Here is a 20,663-nt window from a genome sequence, read left to right on the forward strand (position 1 = left end):
ATGGAAAGCCGTTTTAGCTTTTATTCCTATTTTTCTTGATATTGGGAATTAAATTTATACATGTTAAATTAGTAATGTAGTAATGTATTCCAGAGCCGGAGTGGCTAATCGGGAGATTCGGGAGGATTCCCGATGGGCCGGCTCATGTCAATCTCTAGTTTGGGCCGATTGGGAGGGGAAAATAATTTTGGGCCGGATTTGGGCATGAAACTCCCGGGCTGAAAAAGTGTCCCACTCCGGCCCTGATGTATTCTCAGTTCCTACCAGTAAAAATCCAATTCTTACAAGTGAATTTTTTTTTACATGCAAGAATTTTTTACATGCAAGAATGGAATTCGTACTAATAAAAAAAGTAAAAAAGTATAAATTTTTTACTAGCAAGAATTCTGGTCTTGATATTTAAAATTACATTTTCACATGTTGAATTCCTGATATCAAGAAAAATAGAAATAAAAGCTAAAACAGCTTGCCATTGTGACACGGGAACAGAGGCAGCCAAAGGCGAGGGTTGCACTGAATGGTCTTTTCCATTCTTAACTTAACAGAAATATGCAAATAGAAATATGCAAACTCCAGGATAGAGCTCCAAATGTGGCAATGTGCAGCACTGGACTGAACGACCTGCGGGGTTTAAAAAAGTGCACAACACAATTAAGGACAGGTGCTAATAATGTGGTGACTGGGACCGGGGGAGTGGTTTGGTGCTTGGGGGCGTGCGCTGTGAGGTAGTGCGAGCTGTGACGCGCCCTCTGACAGCGACCCGGCCTCCCCACCCTGACAGCCATACTTGTAAGACTTAAAATTTTATTAGTAAGAACTTTTTTTCAGAATTAAATTTTTCCTAGTATATATTGTCACACTACTGAGGCCCCCATCAGCAGCGGCAGTATTTCATGTTGTCCTGTTGTGCTCTTCTATCAGGGGGCATGGCCCACTAGGAAACTCAGCACCTGAGGGGCATTTGTCTGTATATGTCTTGTCTTTGTACCAGTTGACTGCTGGTTGTTGTACCCTTAATTTGATTTACTTCATGGGTTTTGGGTTTGCACTTTATCCATTAAATCTTCCCTTTTGTCAGTGAGAAGCTCTGACAGTGTTATATTCACACACCTATGCTCTGACAGTGTTATACTATACTCACACACCTGCACTTGGACAATGTTTTACACACACCTGCATTCTGAGAGTGTATACTCACACACCTGTGCTCTGACAGTGTTATACTCACACCTGCCTAAGCAGAAACAACATTCATTAGAAGAAATGGCATCATAGGCGCCTGTGAAGTTTATGAAACCATGGTTACTGCAAAACATTCACAAATACAAGCAAAATGTTTGCTTCATCAGCCTTTTTATTTAAAAATAGAGCCATTATTTATGCATGCCAGTCTGTATTATAATCATATAGAACAACAGAACAAAAGAAAAACAGAGAAAAAGCAAAAGAAAAGTCTGGCAGTTTCTTACACCCATCACCCGCTAATTCTGCACTATGACTCGCAGATGACCATGAAATCTGATGACTGTGAAAGTCCATCAGCAGGTCAATGTGATCAAAGATGTGTAAAACCAGGTGTAGGCTGGTTTTGTCCCAAAGCTGTTTACCCAAAGTTTTCAGCTTTACTTATTACATTCATAATACAAAAATGTCTGTAATATGGTACAATGATAACTAAACATAGGAGAATAAGATGTGTAAAGGCCACACCCCCCTGAGGATGTGAAGGCCATACTCCCTCAGGATGTGTGGAAAACACTTTAATACTTTTCTACCCAAACTCAATGGCAAAATAACTGGTAGACGATCCTGGCAGAGACTGGTGAATATTTCACTCCATCTCTGACGTCACTCTGATCCCACCTCAAGATGTCCTGACACACCTAAACACAGGGTATAATTAATGTACCTATGAGGCAATATAAACCATATTTACCCCCCAAAATCTCCTCTACAAGGAGCCCAGGAAATTGTGGGTATGTTTGGGGGCATAACACCTACATAACTAACTTTGGTCATTTTTAGCCCTTTGCTTCACCACAGCCTGGTCTTCATCTGGCCCTTCCTCCCTGCTGATATACAGATTAGCATCATGGGTATCCACTCCTTTTGTTGTCCACATGGACAGCAGTGTTGTAGTACACTTGGACAGTAGATGGGCAGAAGATGACAAAAATGGACTTAAGTAGTAACTTTTTGTCATAATGGAAACACATCAAAGTAATAACCCTTCAAAACAAGTTTTAAATCTCAGAAGTTTAGTAGGTAAAGATAGATCATGTTTAACAGGAAGTACTTTATTTGAATTCCTTCACATATAATCATAATAAGTCCCACATAAAACTGAATTTTCCCCTGTGCTTCATGAACAGTTTTGGTTCTCAGAATGAAAAAGAAATGACATGGAATCAGTTGAGTGAATTTCTTCAGAATATACTCAGAAGACAGACAAAAAGTACCAAGACAGAGAACTCTGTTCATTAAAGCTAATTCATAGTTTTAGACTTTTTAAAAAAGCGTTAGAAGCATTAATTATCATAACATTAGATCTTAATTATAAATAAAACTCAATATAAAGCCATGAGACTCTAGCATGGTAGTTGTAAGCCCTCACTGACCCTATGTCAGCAACAAGCAACTCTGGAAAGCTAGGTGATACACCAGGGGGCACCAGAGAGCCAGATCCCTGGGTTTTACCATTCGCATAACTATTATTATTGCTCATTACTCATTCATTTTCTTCTCTTATCCTTCTAAGTAAACATACCTTTCTCAGTAAAGTTTACCTGCAACTGACCTTACTGAAAATAGTCTCCAAACACAGAGTAAGATCCAAGATAGTCAGTAATGAACCACTCAGAGGGAGGAACCCATCCTCCCAGACTCTCACCAACATGGCTGGATAATGGTCACTCCTGACTCAAGGCAGAAGTCTGAAGATGTTCAGCAGATGCTGTGTGTGTGTGTGTGTTTGATTCATAACTCCACTCATGAAGCTGATCACTATCCCTCTTCCTCAGAATCCTCCTCAGTCTCTTTCTTTCCATCTCACACACTCACACGCACACACACTCACACACAAGCACACACAAACACGCACACACAATAAAATAATGCAGTGTGAAGGTTTTGGTGGTTTGCTCCTCCAGGTTTTCGATCTTTGAGCTTCTTTCATCTCCACCGTTAACACAGATCCGAGTCTCATCCCCATATCCTCTGCAGCCTTCCTCTTGTCGAGATCACACTCTGATCTCCTCCTCATCATCATCCTCATCCATGAAGGAGAAGTCCCTATCGTCCTTGGGTCCAAGTTGGGCGTGGTTGGTGTGGTCATGAAACAGTTTGTGTGGACTCTTCTCCATGGAGCCAGAGCTGAACACACTGCATCTGTCTGGTTGCTGCTGTGCTTTTTGGCTGTGAAGCCCAGGGGTGTAGAGGCTAGCAGGGGCGTGTTTTAGCCTGGGCGGACGCAACGGAAGCTCTGCTGGCTCACTAAAAGGGCGGTACATGGGTGAATGTGGCTCCTCCTCAAGGCCCAGGTCCATGTCTTCCTTCCTGTCCATGACACTGAGGATGTCCCCCAGCATAGAGGGGCCCAGGTCAATGTGGAAGGAGAGGACAGACTCTGCATGTTTCATTCCACCACGAGGGGGCGCCGATGACACAGGCAGGTCAGTCGGCTCACCAAAGTCCCGCTCGATCAGTTCCAGGTCCCGCACAGCTGGCGTAGTGGGCCCGTTAGCGGGCTTCTGATTGGCTTCTGGAAGCTTCCTTGCTGGGCTAGAGGAGACAGACATAGGGAAATGAAGTGCGGTTGTTCTGGCACGCTCATCATTAAGGTACGGCAGCGAGATGGCGTTCTTGACATAACCCGGGGAACCACTAGGGGGCGTAGGTTTGGAGTTCTCCAGCGTGTCATTGCGAGTGTTGGAGTGTGAACGCTTGCTGCCACGGAAGGTGCGAGCCAGGAGGCCCTGCTTGGGCGAGCTGCTCTGCTCTGCCTGCGGGACCCGTGGGGGCTCCACACAACGGCTGCTCAAGAAGGACGTGTCCCCGAAAGCGTCCCCTCCGCGGCCCACGTGCATGGTGTGGCGGAAGTCTCCCAGCGGGGCACTGATCATTTCTGCGGTCAGGTCAGCTCGGGAACGCCGCTTAGCCTGCGAGGAACTCAACACTAGCTGCTTCAGGATCGGCATGGTGACAGATCAAACACCAGAGTCCCCACCCTAGAACTCTAACCTGCTAGTCTTCTGCTCACCAAGATGGCAGTCAGTCCAATTAATCCACTAGTATCCAAAATATTCCACGAGCATCCAAATATCATGAAAACAGGAGTCAGGAAACAAACGTGTCCATGGAGCAGGACCTCAGTTCCATCTTTAGTCCCATGTCCTGGTCGTCTCTGGGTGAACCTGAGTGAAAAACAACCAAGAAAAAAAAAGCCCATAAATACATTTAGTAATTGTGCCATAATACCATAAGTAGTGCCATATCATGCAAATGACACAAGACCACACAATTTTTGCTGACTGGCAGGTGTTCAAATACTTATTTGCAGCAGTAACACAGAAATTAATTATTTTAAAAATCATATATTGTGATTTCTGGATTTCTTTTTAGATTATATCTCTCACATTGGACATGCACCTAAGATGAAATGTTCAGACCCCTCCATGATTTCTAATTGGGAGAACTTGCAAAGTTGCAGGGTGTTCAAATACTTATATAAATAAGCCATTTGCCACCTATTTGTACAGTAGGATGAGGTACAACTGGGCTGTTTGAAGCAGCTATATATACACCATCTGAATTAAATTAAAACATTTAAAAAGACACTATTAGTTGTCCAAAATTTGGAATGAGTAATCCAGATGAGTTATCCAGATGAGTCACTGGCTTAAAATATCCTTCAACACAACTGTTTCCACTCCAGAATACTAGTCAAATCTGCCCCAACTATTCTATTACAAAATGTCTGCCAGGACTTTTATGAGGGAAAATATCAAAACCAAGAAAAAACTTCCATCATGCTGAATAACACAACACTGGAGCATTCCATAGTGTTATATAAGGGGGACTGAGGGGGTGTGGTTTGGGCAGGGGGGTGTGGTTTGGGCGGAGGAATGGGAGTAGAACAGTCCAACCAGTTTCTCCCAGTTTTTCCTTTTCCTGCACCTTTTTTCTACTGTTTACAGCTGTGGAGGATGGGTGAAGGAGATCAGTTCATAAATATCCTTCTAAAGATGTTTTCAGTTTTTTCTAAACCATGAAGAAGGAGACCTTCATGAGTATCACAGGCAAAAGAGAGTTTTTGTTCAAATTTGCATCATCTCTGGACCCTGCTACCACCCGCAGTTACGTAACTGAAGGTCACAGTGCTGACGTTTCTCCTGCATAAATTCCCCCTCTGCACTTTGGCCCACGTCTTTCTGTTCTCACACCAGGCTGGTCTCTCCGCTATGCTGGCCTCTCCTCTACACCAGTCCCTTCACTCCCTGGCATCTTTCTCTCTCCTTCTCTCTTGCCATCAAAACTGCCCGCCTAACCCCACTCCACCCAAACCAAGCAATCACCATCACAACTCCACCCTCACCACACAATCACCATCACAACTCCAACCTCACCACACAATTATCATCACAACCCCCACTCCACCCTCACCACATAATCACCATCATCACAACTCCACATGTAGTGTGTTTCATGTGAACCATGTTATGTACTGCTATAGATAAAACTACAAACTCACAGTAATGAGCTGACTCAATAGGAGCCATTATGCTAGCATGCCACCACCACTATCTCCCCCTCAACCCAACACCACACCACCACCACGTGATGGGTAAATACTTGAACATGCGGTCTCTGTCCAACTTGGAGAACACCTGCCCACCAATCACCTCACAGATATTTCAGCAAACCATAGCACCAATGGCCCTGGTGAGGTTCAAGAACAACCAATAATGAATAATGAATAATTATTATCATGAATAACTTACTGCTGGCATCTGATTCAGGTCTAGGGAACATTCTGGTTCTGATCTTACTGCAGTGTTAGGGTTAGAGTCATGTCACGCTGTTACACAGGCTGGACACCTGGTTTGGGTACACTGAAAATATTCTCTCATATCTGCAACTTATAGGAGAAACAGGCTGAATGACAATAAAAATGAATGATAAAACAAGCAACACCAGCAAACTGACTAAACGACTGCCGAAGTTCCTTGAGCTCTACAGGGCTGAACAGGCAACAGTTTAACAGGGAGTTTTCATAAGGGATCAGTGAAATGTTCCATTGAGAACTTGCCTGTGAATTTGAGATGAGAGAATCACAAGTCATGCCACATGATCTCATGAAGCTCACGCGATGAAGGACTTATCTCAAAAACAGGCAGACCAACTCCCTAACGTCGTTATGGAAGAAGAACGTTTAAAGCGTTAAAAAAATGACTTTTGCGATCAGATTTTCTGTGTTAAATCAAATAAACATTTTACATTCATTATTTTTTTTGTGTTTTTATGCCAAGGTATCATTTTGGTGTAGAGAATTGTAATTCTACACATGGTATCAGTTTTGAAGTCAAAATTCTGGTATATTGACAAGCCTAACCACCACCACCATTGATACTGAAGGCAACAGTAAAACTTTGAAACATATTTCTGTATTGGGAAAAGGAGATTTTCGTTGTCAGCTTGTAGATATGTATGAATATGTATGATGGATATGTATGAATATGTATGATGGATATGTATGAATATGTATGACGGATGTCAGTATCACAGTGCAGAGCAGGACCTCCTCGAAGCATCACTCACTCAACTCTTCTAATGGCTGTAGTATATAAATGTTCCCCTTAAGAAAGATTCTCATTCTTTCTTTCTGTCTTTCTCCCTTATCACAGCCAAACCTCACCAGCTTCGAGGGGGGGGGGGGGTGTCCTCATGTCCTTTCTAATGAAACTCAAGGAAGGGAACACAATAACACAATAACAGTACCTCTTAAGACCCATCCCACACATCTCTCCAGTCAGGGTCTTGCAAGGTCCAACAACAGACCCTCTTATGCAAAGCACATGAAGATCATCACATTGCAAAACCACTTCACTACCCAGAATGGTCTTCTTTTTCTTAAGATACACAGTCACTTTTCATACACGACAGCTATGTTTTACAGGCATGCTTTGATCACACAAAAGAGTGACATCATCTCATTCTGAACAACAGTAACAAGGCAGTGACTACAGTCTGCCTGGTACAACAGAGACAAAGACCTCACAATTACTCTGTGGTAAATATCGTCACTAATTATACACAATACAACACAATACAGTAATAATGAATCAAGTCATGCTGTGTATACATGAACACTGAACAAGGGCTCCCTCAACATTCCATTAAAAAAGTAGTATGAAAGCATTAGCATGATCTTCTAGTTAAACCAGTTCAAACCAGTTTGTCTTGCCCTGAAGTGCATATGCATAAAGGAAACAGCAGTTGACACGTCTGTTTCAGTGCCTCAGGTATAACCAAACCTGAGCACAACATGAGCTATGGAAAACATTCACAGCACTTATGGGTGTGAGTGTGTGTGTGTGTGTGTGTGTGTGTGTGCAGACATAAGTGAGTGGGATTCAGACTGCTTCTCAGTGACTCATGTCTTTGACTAGGATTACTCAGCGAAGCCGATCCCTTTAACTGCGAGCATCATCCCTTTAAGAGTGTCTGCGTAGACAAAGTGTCTGCTCACTTCACATTCAGACTGACACATTTCTCACATGGAAGGCAGTGAACACTGGGATGTGAAATTCCCAGGAAATTTTCCACTCTGACATTGAAATTGTATGTCCTGTAATGTGTGTGTGTGTGTGTGTGTGTGTCCACTGATTTATCTGGGTGGAGTTTCCACATTCTCTATGTCTGTGTAAGTTTCCTCAGACAGTTCAAAACATGGAGGTTAATTGGCTATCCATGTAATTTGACCTTGTGATTGTGAATGAAGTTGTCAGTGTGTGTGTCCATCCCCGCATGCTCAGTAGTAGATTATATATGCACCTACACACTGACATTTGGATTTAACACCCAGCGCCTACTTTGCAAACTGAACTGGTGTGGATGATGAGTGTGTCAGGTGTGAAAACAAACTTATAAATTTAAATGCGAAACCAGATTAATTTGAATGATATCCGATGGACACACCCAGGCTTGAGTGATATATTACGGTTAGGGTTGTTGTTTTCATTTCATTGTTGACGTGAATGTTTTATGGTGTTGTTTAGGGTTAGTCACAAGTTTGAGGTTTGATTTTTAGGGTTAATCACAGGATTAGGTATTGTTTGGGTTTTGTCTAATGTGGTGCTAAAACAATACTTTTAATTAGGCTTGTGCCTAAACTGGTAAAAACAAACACACAAAAACAACAACAAAGAAAACACTAAAGTTCAGTAACATAAAGGAATGTTTTTTTTATGTTAAAGATGTATTTTTTTTATTTCAAATGCATATACAAGAACAGCAAACACTTTAACACTAACTAACTGAACACATGCTCCCAAATGTCCCTCATCCTGAACACAAGCTCCCAAATGTCCCTCACCCTGAACACACACTCTAAAACATCCCTCAGCGTGAACACATGCTCTCAAACGTCCCTCAACCTGAACACATGCTCTCAAACGTCCCTCAACCTGAACACATGCTCCCAAACATCCCTCAGCGTGAACACACGCTCTAAAACGTCCCTCAACCTGAACACAAGCTCCCAAATGTCCCTCACCCTGAACACACACTCTAAAACATCCCTCAGCGTGAACACATGCTCTCAAACGTCCCTCAACCTGAACACATGCTCTCAAACGTCCCTCAACCTGAACACATGCTCTCAAACGTCCCTCAACCTGAACACACGCTCCCAAACGTCCCTCAACCTGAACACATGCTCTCAAACGTCCCTCAACCTGAACACACGCTCCCAAACGTCCCTCATCCTGAACACATGCTCCCAAACATCCCTCAGCGTGAACACACGCTCTAAAACGTCCCTCATCCTGAACACATGCTCTCAAACGTCCCTCAACCTGAACACAGACTTGGCGATGTGTTTAACACATAATGACTCTTGTGATTATGATGATGACATGATTATATAGTGTGACCTTTAAGTTTAATAAGCATGTCACTAATACAGGCACTGACCAGGATGCAGTTTGACCAGTTTGAGAGAAGTGTGTGGACATGTAACTTATTTACAAAGGTTGTTATCATTGCTGTGTCTGTTGGCAATATTATCAGAATGTGTTGTAAACTACTGAAGAAACATTTGGACTCCAAACACGTCCTATCCGTCTGGTAAGGCCTAGCAGGAAAAAGGTTTGAGTTAGCAGGAACAGCATGGAACTTGTTCCCCTTAAGTGGCACCAAAATGAGGCTCTGAAATCTGTGATGCGATTGGATCCTGTAGATCATATAGGAACTGGTATTCTACTGGTGCAATGATTACTTTCACAACCCTAATGATAGTTCAATGTAATAAGAACTGAATTTAAAACTCGATATGGACTTCAGATCAGACCAATTAAGAGATCAATACTAACCTTAGTTGTCACTAATCACAGCTCAATACTGACCTCAGTTCAGATGTAGAGCTCAATACTAACTTCAGCTGACATGAATCAGAGCTCAATAGTGCCCTGGATTCAGATCAACCAAAGCTCAGTACTGACCCATGTACAGATGATTCAGAGACCAGCACTGAGCTCAGTTGGCATTATTTAGAGCTTAAAATGTGGAGCCATACTGGTTGACTGGTCAAACAGAGGTGGCTCCTATCACACCAGCTTGCAGAGTTGTACTGGGTGAATGTGAAACCTGTACAACTGCAGCAGAACAGAATGGGCAGCGCCCCCGCTGACAGGCTTAAAGCACAACACAGATTACCTCAGAATTACCTGCTCAGTTCAAATAGATCAAGAATGTTAAATGAAGAAAACTCCTTACTGCAAGATAATAGCAATTAAAAAGCAAAGTCACCACAAGCAAAGTGGGTAAAGTGTGTTGGGGTTTGGTCACCAAGTGAAGGTCAAAATAAGGCAGCACAGAGCACGCCACATCTCACACGGACCACTTCCACTCATATGCTGGAGTTTCGGGTTGGAAAGAAAAGGAAGAATCTTCTAAAAGAATGCTGCTGTTGACCAGGACACGGTGATGTGCAGCATGACCTCTCTGTGACCCCAACACTGGAGTTAGATTACACCACATGAGAAGATGAGAAAAGTTCAGGTTCACAGAGGTGAGGATAAACTCCAAAAAATGTGTCTTCTTTGCAGGAAAATAAGTGAACACCCTGCGACTTTGCAAGTTCTCACACTTAGAAATCATGGAGGGGTCTGTAATTGCAAACAAAGGTTACTGTAGCAAATACAAACATTGATTTTCACAGGTGTTCAAATACTTGTTTGCAGCAGTAACACACAAATAAATTATTTTAAAAATCATACATTGTGATTTCCGGATTTTTATTTTATGTCTCTCTTTGGACATGCACCTAAGATGAAAATTCCAGACCCCTCCATGAATTCTAAGTGAGAGAACTTGCAAAGTCACAGGGTGTTCAAATACTTATTTTCCTCACTGTATGTGATCTGTGTGAAGCTCAGCTATGCTGGAGTATCCCCAACTCTAGAAGCCAGAGTGCAGGTCTGGAAGGATTAGAAGAAGCTGTTCAGGTTCTTTATAAACAAGCTTTTACAGGCCAGATGTCTTTTTTAGGACTTCACCTCAATTTAAACAAACTACATTTGTCTAAATTGTTAGGTTAGGGTGGGTTAGGGTTAGCGTTTGTGTAGGATTAGGGAATATGTAGGGTTAGGGTATTGTAGGATTACAATTAGGGTTTCCACAGAATTAGGCTTCGGGAGGAGTAAATATGTTGGGGTTAGTAGAGAAGAAAACCTGCACACAGCACTCAAGCCCAATTCAACCTGCACACCCCTGCCAAGTGCTCTCAAAATGGAATAAAAATATGAAGTGCCGTCATTCTGAAAACACAAAGTGTAGGGCCTAATCTTCCACTATCTCCAGAAGTGATGGGAAGGATTGCTCGATCTGATATACCGTGTTAACGAGGTTTGGCTCAGCTGTCTGGCACTGTGATGTTGGGAAGTGCCACACACATTCTTGTAAAAACTGCAGATTGGTGCTCAACAGGCACATGAGAGGAGTGCGGGAGAGAGAGAGAGGGAGGGGGCATGAAGGGTGGAGGGAGAGAGGGAGTGAGGGAGAGAGAGAGGGGGAGTGAGGGAGAGAGAGAGAGGGGGGAGTGAGGGAGAGTGAGGGAGAGAGAGAGAGGGGGGAGTGAGGGAGAGAGAGAGGGGGAGTGAGGGAGAGAGAGAGAGGGGGGAGTGAGGGAGAGTGAGGGAGAGAGAGAGAGGGGGAGTGAGGGAGAGAGAGAGGGGGAGTGAGGGAGAGAGAGAGAGGGGGGAGTGAGGGAGAGAGAGAGGGGGGGGGGAGTGAGGGAGAGAGAGAGGGGGAGTGAGGGAGAGAGAGAGGGGGAGTGAGGGAGAGAGAGAGGGATAGAGTGAGAGGGGGCATCACTTCAGAAACTCAGTTGTTTCGTTTTTTTCACCAGAGTCATCAAGAGTGTCCGCTGTGTTAAACAGCTCAGGGCTGAGCCGAACTGCATGCATCACAATCTGAGTAGCGCAGCATCTGAAGAAGGTGAGGACCATGAAGAGCACAAGTGTGTGTGTGTGTGTGTGTGTATGCCTCTGGTTGCTACAGTATTATTACATACACTCAATGTCCTTACACTGCTGTTCATAGAGTGAAAAAACATGCTAACATACACCAAGGACAGTAAAGAGGACAGAGGACAGTAAAGAGGACAGAGGACAGTAAAGAGGACAGTAAAGAGGACAGAGGACAGTAAAGAAGGTAAACATCACATCTCAATCATATGATCATCTCCACTCTTTTTCCCCACAGCGATCAGTCTGTCAGTTACCACAGGGATCAGTGAACTGAGGTCTGTCAGTTATCAGCCACTACTGACTTCATAGGTGTGTAGATGTGAGGAAGGAGAGAGGGAGAGAGGGAGGGAGGGAGAGAGGGAGGGAGAGAGGGAGGGAGAGAGGGAGGGAGGGGTGTCTAGGACATGAAAAATCCCATTCGTACATGTAAATCCTACAGATCCACCAAGTGTGACCCTTAAAATCTGACATGCTCAGAGGTGATGGGTTTCTTACTCAAAACCAATAACAACTTGGGATGAATTTATATATCTTTTTTTTTATTCTTGCGTTGACTTGATTAGTAGTTATATCCTAAAAGCTTATTGATTGAGAGATCAGTTGTCAGACAGGGTTACTCAACTCAGATGGGAAAACTCGTGACACTACAAAAAACGCCATTACATGTTTTGCGCGTGTTTACATCCAGTGTAAGTATGGCGCAATGTGTGGTGCAGGATCACTCCAGGCTATCGACCACTTCCAGAGATATGGGGACGCGTAGTTCATGACGCAGAAGTCCTGCGCAAGCAGCACGCGGTTTCCAAATGTTCCGCTCATATAATTCATCACCAGGACGAGAGGCGTACGTGCCTCCGGACCTCCAAAACTATAGCATTGATTTATCCATGTTAGCACAGACTGAGAATTTTGCAACCTATTTTAAAACTTAGTCGAAGTGTGGGGATTCTTGCTTTAGTCATCACCTTGGAAAAGCACTTATGAATGATTAAATAAATAGCAGAAAGCCAAGTCACTCCATACGGAGAGATACTCCTGACGCCACCTCCCGAGTTTTAATCAGGATTAAAAACACCTTGGACGAAGAAAATAAACTACAGTTCGTGACAGTCTCCCGAGGTACTGGCGAGACCGACAGGCACAGACTAACTGACATTTACATTCGGATCTACGATGGTGACAGTCCCGTTTGCGCCAGAAGCTCCGGACTACCTGATCTACTAAACCAAACAGGTAGACTGGCGAACATTACCGCATACTTTACGGACCATGGCCTGTAACAACATTAATGCGTGAACATCATAAAGTAGTAGGACGTGTTACCGTGTTGCTCGCTGTGCTCTTTGTCATGAGTCACTCGGAGGAGAGTTGAGATCTTCCTCACGTCCGTCACGGCGGCGCGAGCTCGTCCGATCTACGTCAACAAACGTTCTACCTTTCAGTCGCGAGCGCCCGGCGCCTGGGTGTATGTCCAAGTTTCAACACATCAAACTTCCCATCTACTGGGAAGCCACACGTCAAAACAAGTGCAGCTTGTGTAGGTAAAAGCGTGAGGAGCCCCGTGTGCGGTCCGGGGCGGCCACTGAGCGCTGGTGTGTCGGGTTTCCCGAGTGTACTCCCCTCAGTCATCCCGCCTCCCGACGGTGTTAAAGGGCAAGGCCACATTTACTGACAACGCTGCAGACAAGGAGTGCCATAATGTGTACTAAATGATTAGTACATTTAGTACAAATGTGAAGTTCATCTGACGTTTTCGTCTTATAGTTTTATAGAATATGAATTATAATAAATCAACCAAAGGGCAGTAGTTTTTAACTTTAACGACGAATGAACGATTAACTGTTTATGAAGCCACTGAAAATATGGGGAACAATACATAAAACTAAAAAAAAAACAACCACAACTTGCAGCGTTTTGGATTTATTTATTTTTTAGAAAATAATTTCTGTTACCGTAATATAATTCAGGTGACTGTATATCAAGTTCCACAATCCGAGTTTCGCCCAGAGTCTGTTTAGCGTTTGAAAGCTGCATGGTAAGAGAGGCTTCAAGTGAATCAAATATTTTCACATAATCTAATAAAGAATATACATCACCTCACAGATTGGATCGGCGGGAACACTGAACATGATAGGTGCCCCAGTGGCTCAGCTAACACTGGTAGAGTCACTGCAGACACTATGACATGGTAACACACCTGCCTAAACACATTAGAACTTGCCAAATGTCCTTTACAGGTGCAAAATGTACATAGTGTGTAGTATATGCAATAATTAACAAGCAATTCAAAATAAATAATGATCATATGATTGGAGTTATTTGAAGTGATTGGAGTTCTTTATCACAGTACACCAAACTGAACTATTTTAAAGCAGTAACCATGAAACCAAACGCACTGCAACACGAGCTGTGGTGAAAGCGAGGCACTGTAGCCCAACCACACACAGCTCAACAGATTCACCAGCACAGATCAGCCACAGCAAACAGTGACATGGACTTTCTTTTTAAAAGGTATTTTGTCGCAAAAATAAATATTCTTTTCCCATCTGCATACATCGACATTTTAATTCTTTAATAATTTATGGTTTGGTTTTTACACATGGACATAGATGGAGACAGTCCACACCAGGATACACGGTGTTACAACATGGCTGAACACCAAATCTCCTTCTCACAAACAAAATAACAAGAGGATTTTGTATGCAAATGTCAGACTGCAGTTATATATGACTGACAGGTGATTGTACACACTACAAATGTGCTCTCTCTCTCACACACACACACAGGGCATATACTGTTTTGATGTTTAGCCTCTTCGTCAGTGCACTGGTCAGCTGCGTTCTGGATACACACTGGCTGCATTCTGTCTGCATTGTCTGCATTCTGTCTGTGTGAGTTTGCCAATATCATGGAACAACAGGAAGCTCTGACCATGATCACACATGAATCACAATAACATAATCATCACATAACACTGGATCAGCCTACAGAGCAGAAGTGAGTGTAAACCCTAATCCTAACCTTATATCCTAACACTTCTAAATGTGATACCGTTTATCTGTAAGGCCCGACCCCACCCACACCCACACCCACACACACACACACACTCTCAGGAGGGGCAGGATGCTGTAGGTTCTCCGCTCATTTATGCTTATAGGCTGCACTCAGAAACATGGGACAATGCTTCATGCTCAACAGTGAAGATTGGTCCAGAAATAAACAAACCAAGGTTTTTGTCACTATATAATTGTGGTATTTTAGAAACCAGAAATCTGCCAAAAAGGGTCACAGACAATGCAGCACATTACAGCACAGACACTCTCCCATCCACTTAATAGGCAATTAGCAGGTGTTCAATTACCAGGTGTTCAATTACCAGGTGTGTCACAGTAGGAATAGCCCCAAGCGGTGCATCTAGCCTCCAGCACTCTCCTGTTAACTGTGTCCTTGTACACACACACACACACATACACACACACACACACACACACACACACACACACATAAATACACACACACGTCATCCAGAGGCCCCTGTGTGCAAAGCCAGGTAAGTGGTCACAGTGAATGTGTGATATTCTGCTACAGAAGGATGCTATCTCAGCACTGTGATCAGAACCACCATGGCCATCTTCAGGGTGGCACATCCCCAGAGGGCCTCGTGGTGCTGGAGGCTCATGGTGGGGATCATTTAACATCACAGTGCCCACTGCCCTGTGCCCCTGTGTGCCCACACACTCACACACACACACACACACACACACACACACACACACACACACACACACACACACACACACACACAGGACGTACAGGGACAATACAGTTTTATGACATCAGATGACATCATTTTTTTGACATCAGTTCCTAGCTGCTGATTAAAGAATCCATTGATAATGTCATTAACAGCAGACAGAGCACAAAGCCATGTGTGATGTGTGAGTGTTTTAGCAGAGGCACACCTGACCACACACAGACACACACCTGACCACACACAGACACACACCTGACCACACACACAGAGCTCAGTTATCTCAATTGTTCCCTCAGTGATGTCACTGATCGTCTGAACAAATAAAAGGATATGACATCAGAGTATAATAAGCCACAAAGTCCTCTCTGTCTCTCTCTCACACACACACACACACACACACACACACACACACACCTATGATTGATATTAAACACCCCCAGACTCTGAAGGTGCTATATATAGGTGTGTGTACCTTTCAGAATATGGAACAACTGTCCTGTTTATTTGAATGCTTGATGCATGATAAACAAACTCCATTGTTCCCCAAACACACGTCACAAGACTTCAACACGTCCATCTCTCCACTCCATCTCTTCTCTCCATCTCTCTCCTTCTGAAAGACACCTACAGCACATGCTGGCCACGACTAGCCTCGTTAACAAGGTTGTTCAGACCCCAGTGGACATGTGACATATTCAACTATGGATGTCTAGGTCATCTCACCTAGGTCAACTAGGTCATCACTCCTGACGTGCACATGATCTCTGTAGTTCCATCAGGCCTGTGTATGCTGGTCTCTTTTGGCTCTGCCCTCAATCTAAAACGCTCCCACTCAGAGTGTGTCTTAAAGTGAGAGTCTAAGAGTGCAAAGACTCTCACTGTGAGACTCTCCCACTCTGAGATATTTGCACTCTTAGGCTCACTGTGAGACTCCCACTCTGAGACTCTCCCACTGAGACATTTGCACCCTTAGACTCACTCAGAGACTCACTCAGAGACTCTCCCACTCTGAGACTCTCTTAGGCATCTCTTGTTCCTTCCTGTTCCTCGTGGATGAAGGAAGCTGCCACTCCTGTCCACGTCACATCAGGTCATTCACACTGATGCTCTTTAACTTCCTATAAACATTTTGATTTGCACTCATAAATCAACAAAAACTGGAAAAATACTGATATAAAATATAAAACCATGCAACTCACACATGCAACAAAATAAAAAAGCCTAAAATAAGTTGAGAATTTTGCAGCTCTTACAGTGTCTCTGTGTAGGAAACTTCGATGCCACACTAACAGCAAAACAAACAAAACAAACACTGGTATGATAAACAAAATTACTTTAAAAAAACCAAAGAAACTCCTAAATATCAATGTGTGATGAACGCAAATGCAACGGATCTGGAACTGCTGCTTGTTGGCGTTTCACTCTCGACACCAAAGGTTTAGAGGGTGGAGTCAGAGGAGCTCCACCCCTTCTGTTGTCCAGCAGAGGCTGCCGCCCCTTTAGACAAAGGAGGAGAAGCCGGCGACGGGGGCCCGGGGTCCCGAGGCCAGACTGCTGGGGGGCCGGTACAGTGTGCCATGGAGGCTGGGGGGGTTGGAACTCTGCTGACAGGGAGTGGGAGTCCGACTGCCCTTGGGCCTGAACAGACGGCTCTGCGTCTGTGGCTGGGCCGGCGTCTGGCCGGAGGGCGTGGTGGAGCCCAGCTGGGGGGGCAGCGGGGGTAACGGGGGAGGGGCGGCACTGTGCTCGGGCTCCCCACACTCAGACTCGGTGTAGTTGTAGGCCTGCGCCCGAGAGATGCCCTTCTGCTGCCGGCGCCAGGAGTTGTAGTAGGTGGGGTCACTGATGTAGTGGTTGACAAAAGAGTGTGTCTTCTGTCTGTCTGGATCCACCTCATACTCACTATCACTTCCCTGAGAGATAAAACAGAAGGGAAAGACATACATTGTCAGGGAGAGAAATGCAATGTTAGATTTGCCTGCAGCAAAAGATTTGAGCAAATTTCTTCACTTTTGTTCAGCTTTCTTGTAATCTTGAAATGAAATTTCAAGGTAGTTTAGAACTAGTTTAGGCAACTTTAATGGCGCATTTACACACGGGCCTGCTTGTCGCGGTACGGTTAGATACGGATCGATTCGCAACGGAACGGTACGGTCGCGTTGTGTTTCCATTACAATGGTGGACCACCACAATGTGGGTGGAGTCGCTGTTGGCGCGCGGGTTGTAGTGTCGTGACATCATTTGTATGCGACCACAACACCGTACAACAATGGACGAGATGGCGATGGAAGGACTTGTGTACCTTGTGCTCGAATTATGGCTTTTTTTCCATAAACATGGCAAATGAAGAGAGCAAGAGAAGGTTGCAGTTTGCGAGACGCACGACACAAGAAAAGGAGCGGAGACTCTGGAGTCGATAGCGGAGGAGTCGCTCTCCTGTGACACATCCTGTGACGACACTCCCTGGCCAATCAGTGTCATGCTGTTCCACGTCACAGAAGTTTTCCGCTTTGGAACGGTTAGAACCTCGAGCGAGTAGGTACGAAAAAAGTACCTGAAGGTATCGGCAAACTTGTACCTGGTACTAATGGAAACACTCACAAACCGTCGCGAATCGAACCATACCGCGCCAAGCAGGCCCGTGTGGAAATGTGCCATAAGGCACTAACACTAAGGTCCAAAGGCACGCTAACCAGAGGGTGAGTACACAGGGAGTGAACACAGGGAGTGAACACAGGGACTGAGCACACAGGGACTGAGCACACAGGGAGTGCTCACATGCCTTCAGCCTAATTCAGCCCTGTGGAGCAGAGGTTACATGCTGTCACCTAACCAAACTGAGCTAACAGCTCACTGGTCTCACTGGTCACTGAGCCAAACCTACACAAACCTACACCTACTGACATCAAGATATATGCAGTGGACACACAAACTTTGATGATCTGTCCACAGCAGCACAATAACACCCAACACCTCTGGGCATGGGCAGTAAGGGAGCCAGAGAGAGAACTGACCACATGTGGATCTAGAGGATGAGATGAGGGAAGGGGCGGAGCCAGAGGGAGGTAACACTGTCAACACAGAAACAGGAAGCTACGATTGCTCACCCAGTGAGGAGGAGGTACAGGAGGGCCCCCAGGCTTATAGGAGAAAACAAGCGCTTCCTAGGGGTGAACAGAGACATTGTGTTTATAGAAGCATCAAAAGAAGAGACTTCATTACTACCTCTATGCCAGTGAGGCCAGAAGGTTAGAGCTGGGGTTAGGGTGTAGGGCTAGGGTTAGGGTGTAGGGCTAGGGTTAGGGTGTAGGGCTAGGGTTAGGGTGTAGGGCTAGGCTTAGCCATGTCTGAACAGGGTGTTCTCATTAGTGAACTTTCAACTTTAAAGGAAAAATTCAGGTTCTGCAGGGTTGAGGCTAAAGCAATGCTGGAGTTTGTCAGTGTCCACAGTGAATCCATGTGCAACATTCAAACATTAGCATTCCGCATCGGCAGTGTGCACATGTGTGTGTGGGTGTGTGCGTGTACGTGTGTGCACGTGTATGTGTTTGTGTGAGTGTGTGTGTGCGCATGTTGTGGAGTCATTATCCTGGACTGAGCAGTAATACTGACACACATATGTCCTTCAGGCTTTTCAGGCTGGAATTTGTGAATTTTATACTTCATTCCCTCTATACAAATTGTGAATTTGGTGGTATATTCCATTAGCAGTAGTGGATTTTCTTAGATCACAGATGGAACAGTATAATATCAGCACCATTATCATCTTTCTTCCTCTGCACTGTCCACAGGCAGAAGGGGAGGTGACCGGAGTGGCCGGGTCAGTACGCGTAACCCTAAACCCTACCCTAAGCTCTAATCCTAACCCCAAATCTAATCATAATCCTAACGCTAACCCTTAATTCGAACCCAGGTCAGGTTCCTCTCTGCTATGAGGCCTAACGTGCGGGAACCTAGTTCCCCTACAGTCATCCCCCCCAAAAATTCCCCCCAGTCCCCCCCCCCCCCCCCCCCCCCCCCCCCCAGTCTTCTCTGCTCTTTTGTGTCTGTGCCAGGGAAACATATGCCGCACATATGCTTCAGCTCCAATTCCACACCCCCCTTTCCCAACAGCTCACACACTCTGGACATTAGGCGTAGAGCGTTTATCTGACACTGAATGAAAAGAATCTTTGAAATCATGTGGGGAGGAGTAAATATGTAGAATCTCAGGGAGGACTCCTGCATTTCTATTTATCTGCCCTAAATCAGACAGGCCTCCATTTCTGCATCTATCTTTCAGGTTCCCAAATGAAAATCAGCAAATAGTTATGACAACTATATACTATATGCTGATTACATCGACCAGTGCTTAGCTCTAAATACATCTCCAGTACACATCTCTAGATACAGCTCCAGTACATAGCTCTAGATACAGCTCAGTGCATGACTCTAAATACAGCTCCAGAGCAAAGCTCTAGATACAGCTCCGGTGCATAATGTTAGATACAGCTCCAGTGCATAACTCTAGATACAGCTCCAGTGCATAACTCTAGATACAGCTCCAGTGCATAGCTCAGCTCTAGATACAGCTCCAGTGCATAGCTCTAGATACAGCTCCAGTACATAGCTCTAGATACAGCTCCAGTGCATAACGCTAGATACAGCTCCAGTGCATAACGCTAGATACAGCTCCAGTGCATAACGCTAGATACAGCTCCAGTATATAGATCTAGATATAGCTAAAAGTTGAGCAGCAGCATTTTGTACCATCTGTAGTCAGATTAGTGGTGTTCAGCCCAACAAAGTGCATTGCAATAATCCAAATGAATCTTGATAAAAGCATGCATAAAAATCTCAAAATGGTGTAGTGAAAAAATTGCTTCACCTTTGTCAGTTGTCTTAATTGAAAAAAGCTGGACTTGGCTTCTGACTTAATCTTGGCATCAAATTTTAGATTACTGTCCAGTTTTACACCCAGGTTTGTTTCTGTCTGTGTCAGATATTGATTCAAAAGACCCAGATCAACATTAATTTTGGAGGTGTCACTTGGTCCAAACAGCATGACCTCAGTCTTATCATTCAGATGCAAAAAAATTGTGGACAGCTATGCTTTTATGTCTCAAATGCACTTTAAAAGATGGTCTGCAGAATATGCATTCTGCTGCTTTAGTGACACAAAA

The 20,663-nt window shown here is 44.4% G+C and overlaps 2 protein-coding genes across 4 annotated transcripts in view; both read right to left on the reverse strand.

The window, feature by feature from the left end:
* Positions 1-1,340: 1,340 nt before the first annotated feature.
* Positions 1,341-13,361, reverse strand: cdc42ep4b (CDC42 effector protein (Rho GTPase binding) 4b). Its single transcript, XM_077000521.1, has 2 exons — positions 13,071-13,361; positions 1,341-4,412 (listed from the first exon to the last, which is right to left on the reverse strand). Exon 2 carries the CDS (start codon positions 4,194-4,196, stop codon positions 3,240-3,242), a length of 957 nt encoding a protein of 318 aa, XP_076856636.1. The 5' UTR covers positions 4,197-4,412; positions 13,071-13,361; the 3' UTR covers positions 1,341-3,239.
* Positions 13,362-13,655: 294 nt separating this feature from the next.
* sdk2b (sidekick cell adhesion molecule 2b) overlaps positions 13,656-20,663 on the reverse strand; it is a 247,636-nt gene continuing 240,628 nt past the window's right edge. For 2 of the 3 annotated variants that reach the window (XM_077000519.1, XM_077000518.1), the window contains exons 45-46: positions 18,609-18,665; positions 13,656-17,414 (exon numbers count right to left, since the gene is read on the reverse strand). In XM_077000519.1, the coding sequence (XP_076856634.1) occupies positions 17,001-17,414; positions 18,609-18,665 (471 nt within the window). In that variant the 3' untranslated portion in view covers positions 13,656-17,000. The remainder of the gene's footprint in view (positions 17,415-18,608; positions 18,666-20,663) is intronic. The other variant, XM_077000520.1, reaches the window with a different exon arrangement.

Source organism: Brachyhypopomus gauderio, chromosome 3 (genome assembly GCF_052324685.1).
Source record: "Brachyhypopomus gauderio isolate BG-103 chromosome 3, BGAUD_0.2, whole genome shotgun sequence".
In the NCBI taxonomy this organism is placed as follows: domain Eukaryota; kingdom Metazoa; phylum Chordata; class Actinopteri; order Gymnotiformes; family Hypopomidae; genus Brachyhypopomus; species Brachyhypopomus gauderio.

Excerpts from the sequence above, each read along its gene's own strand:
- cdc42ep4b (XM_077000521.1), bottom strand. The coding sequence starts at position 4,196 with ATGCCGATCCTGAAGCAGCTAGTGTTGAGTTCCTCGCAGGCTAAGCGG.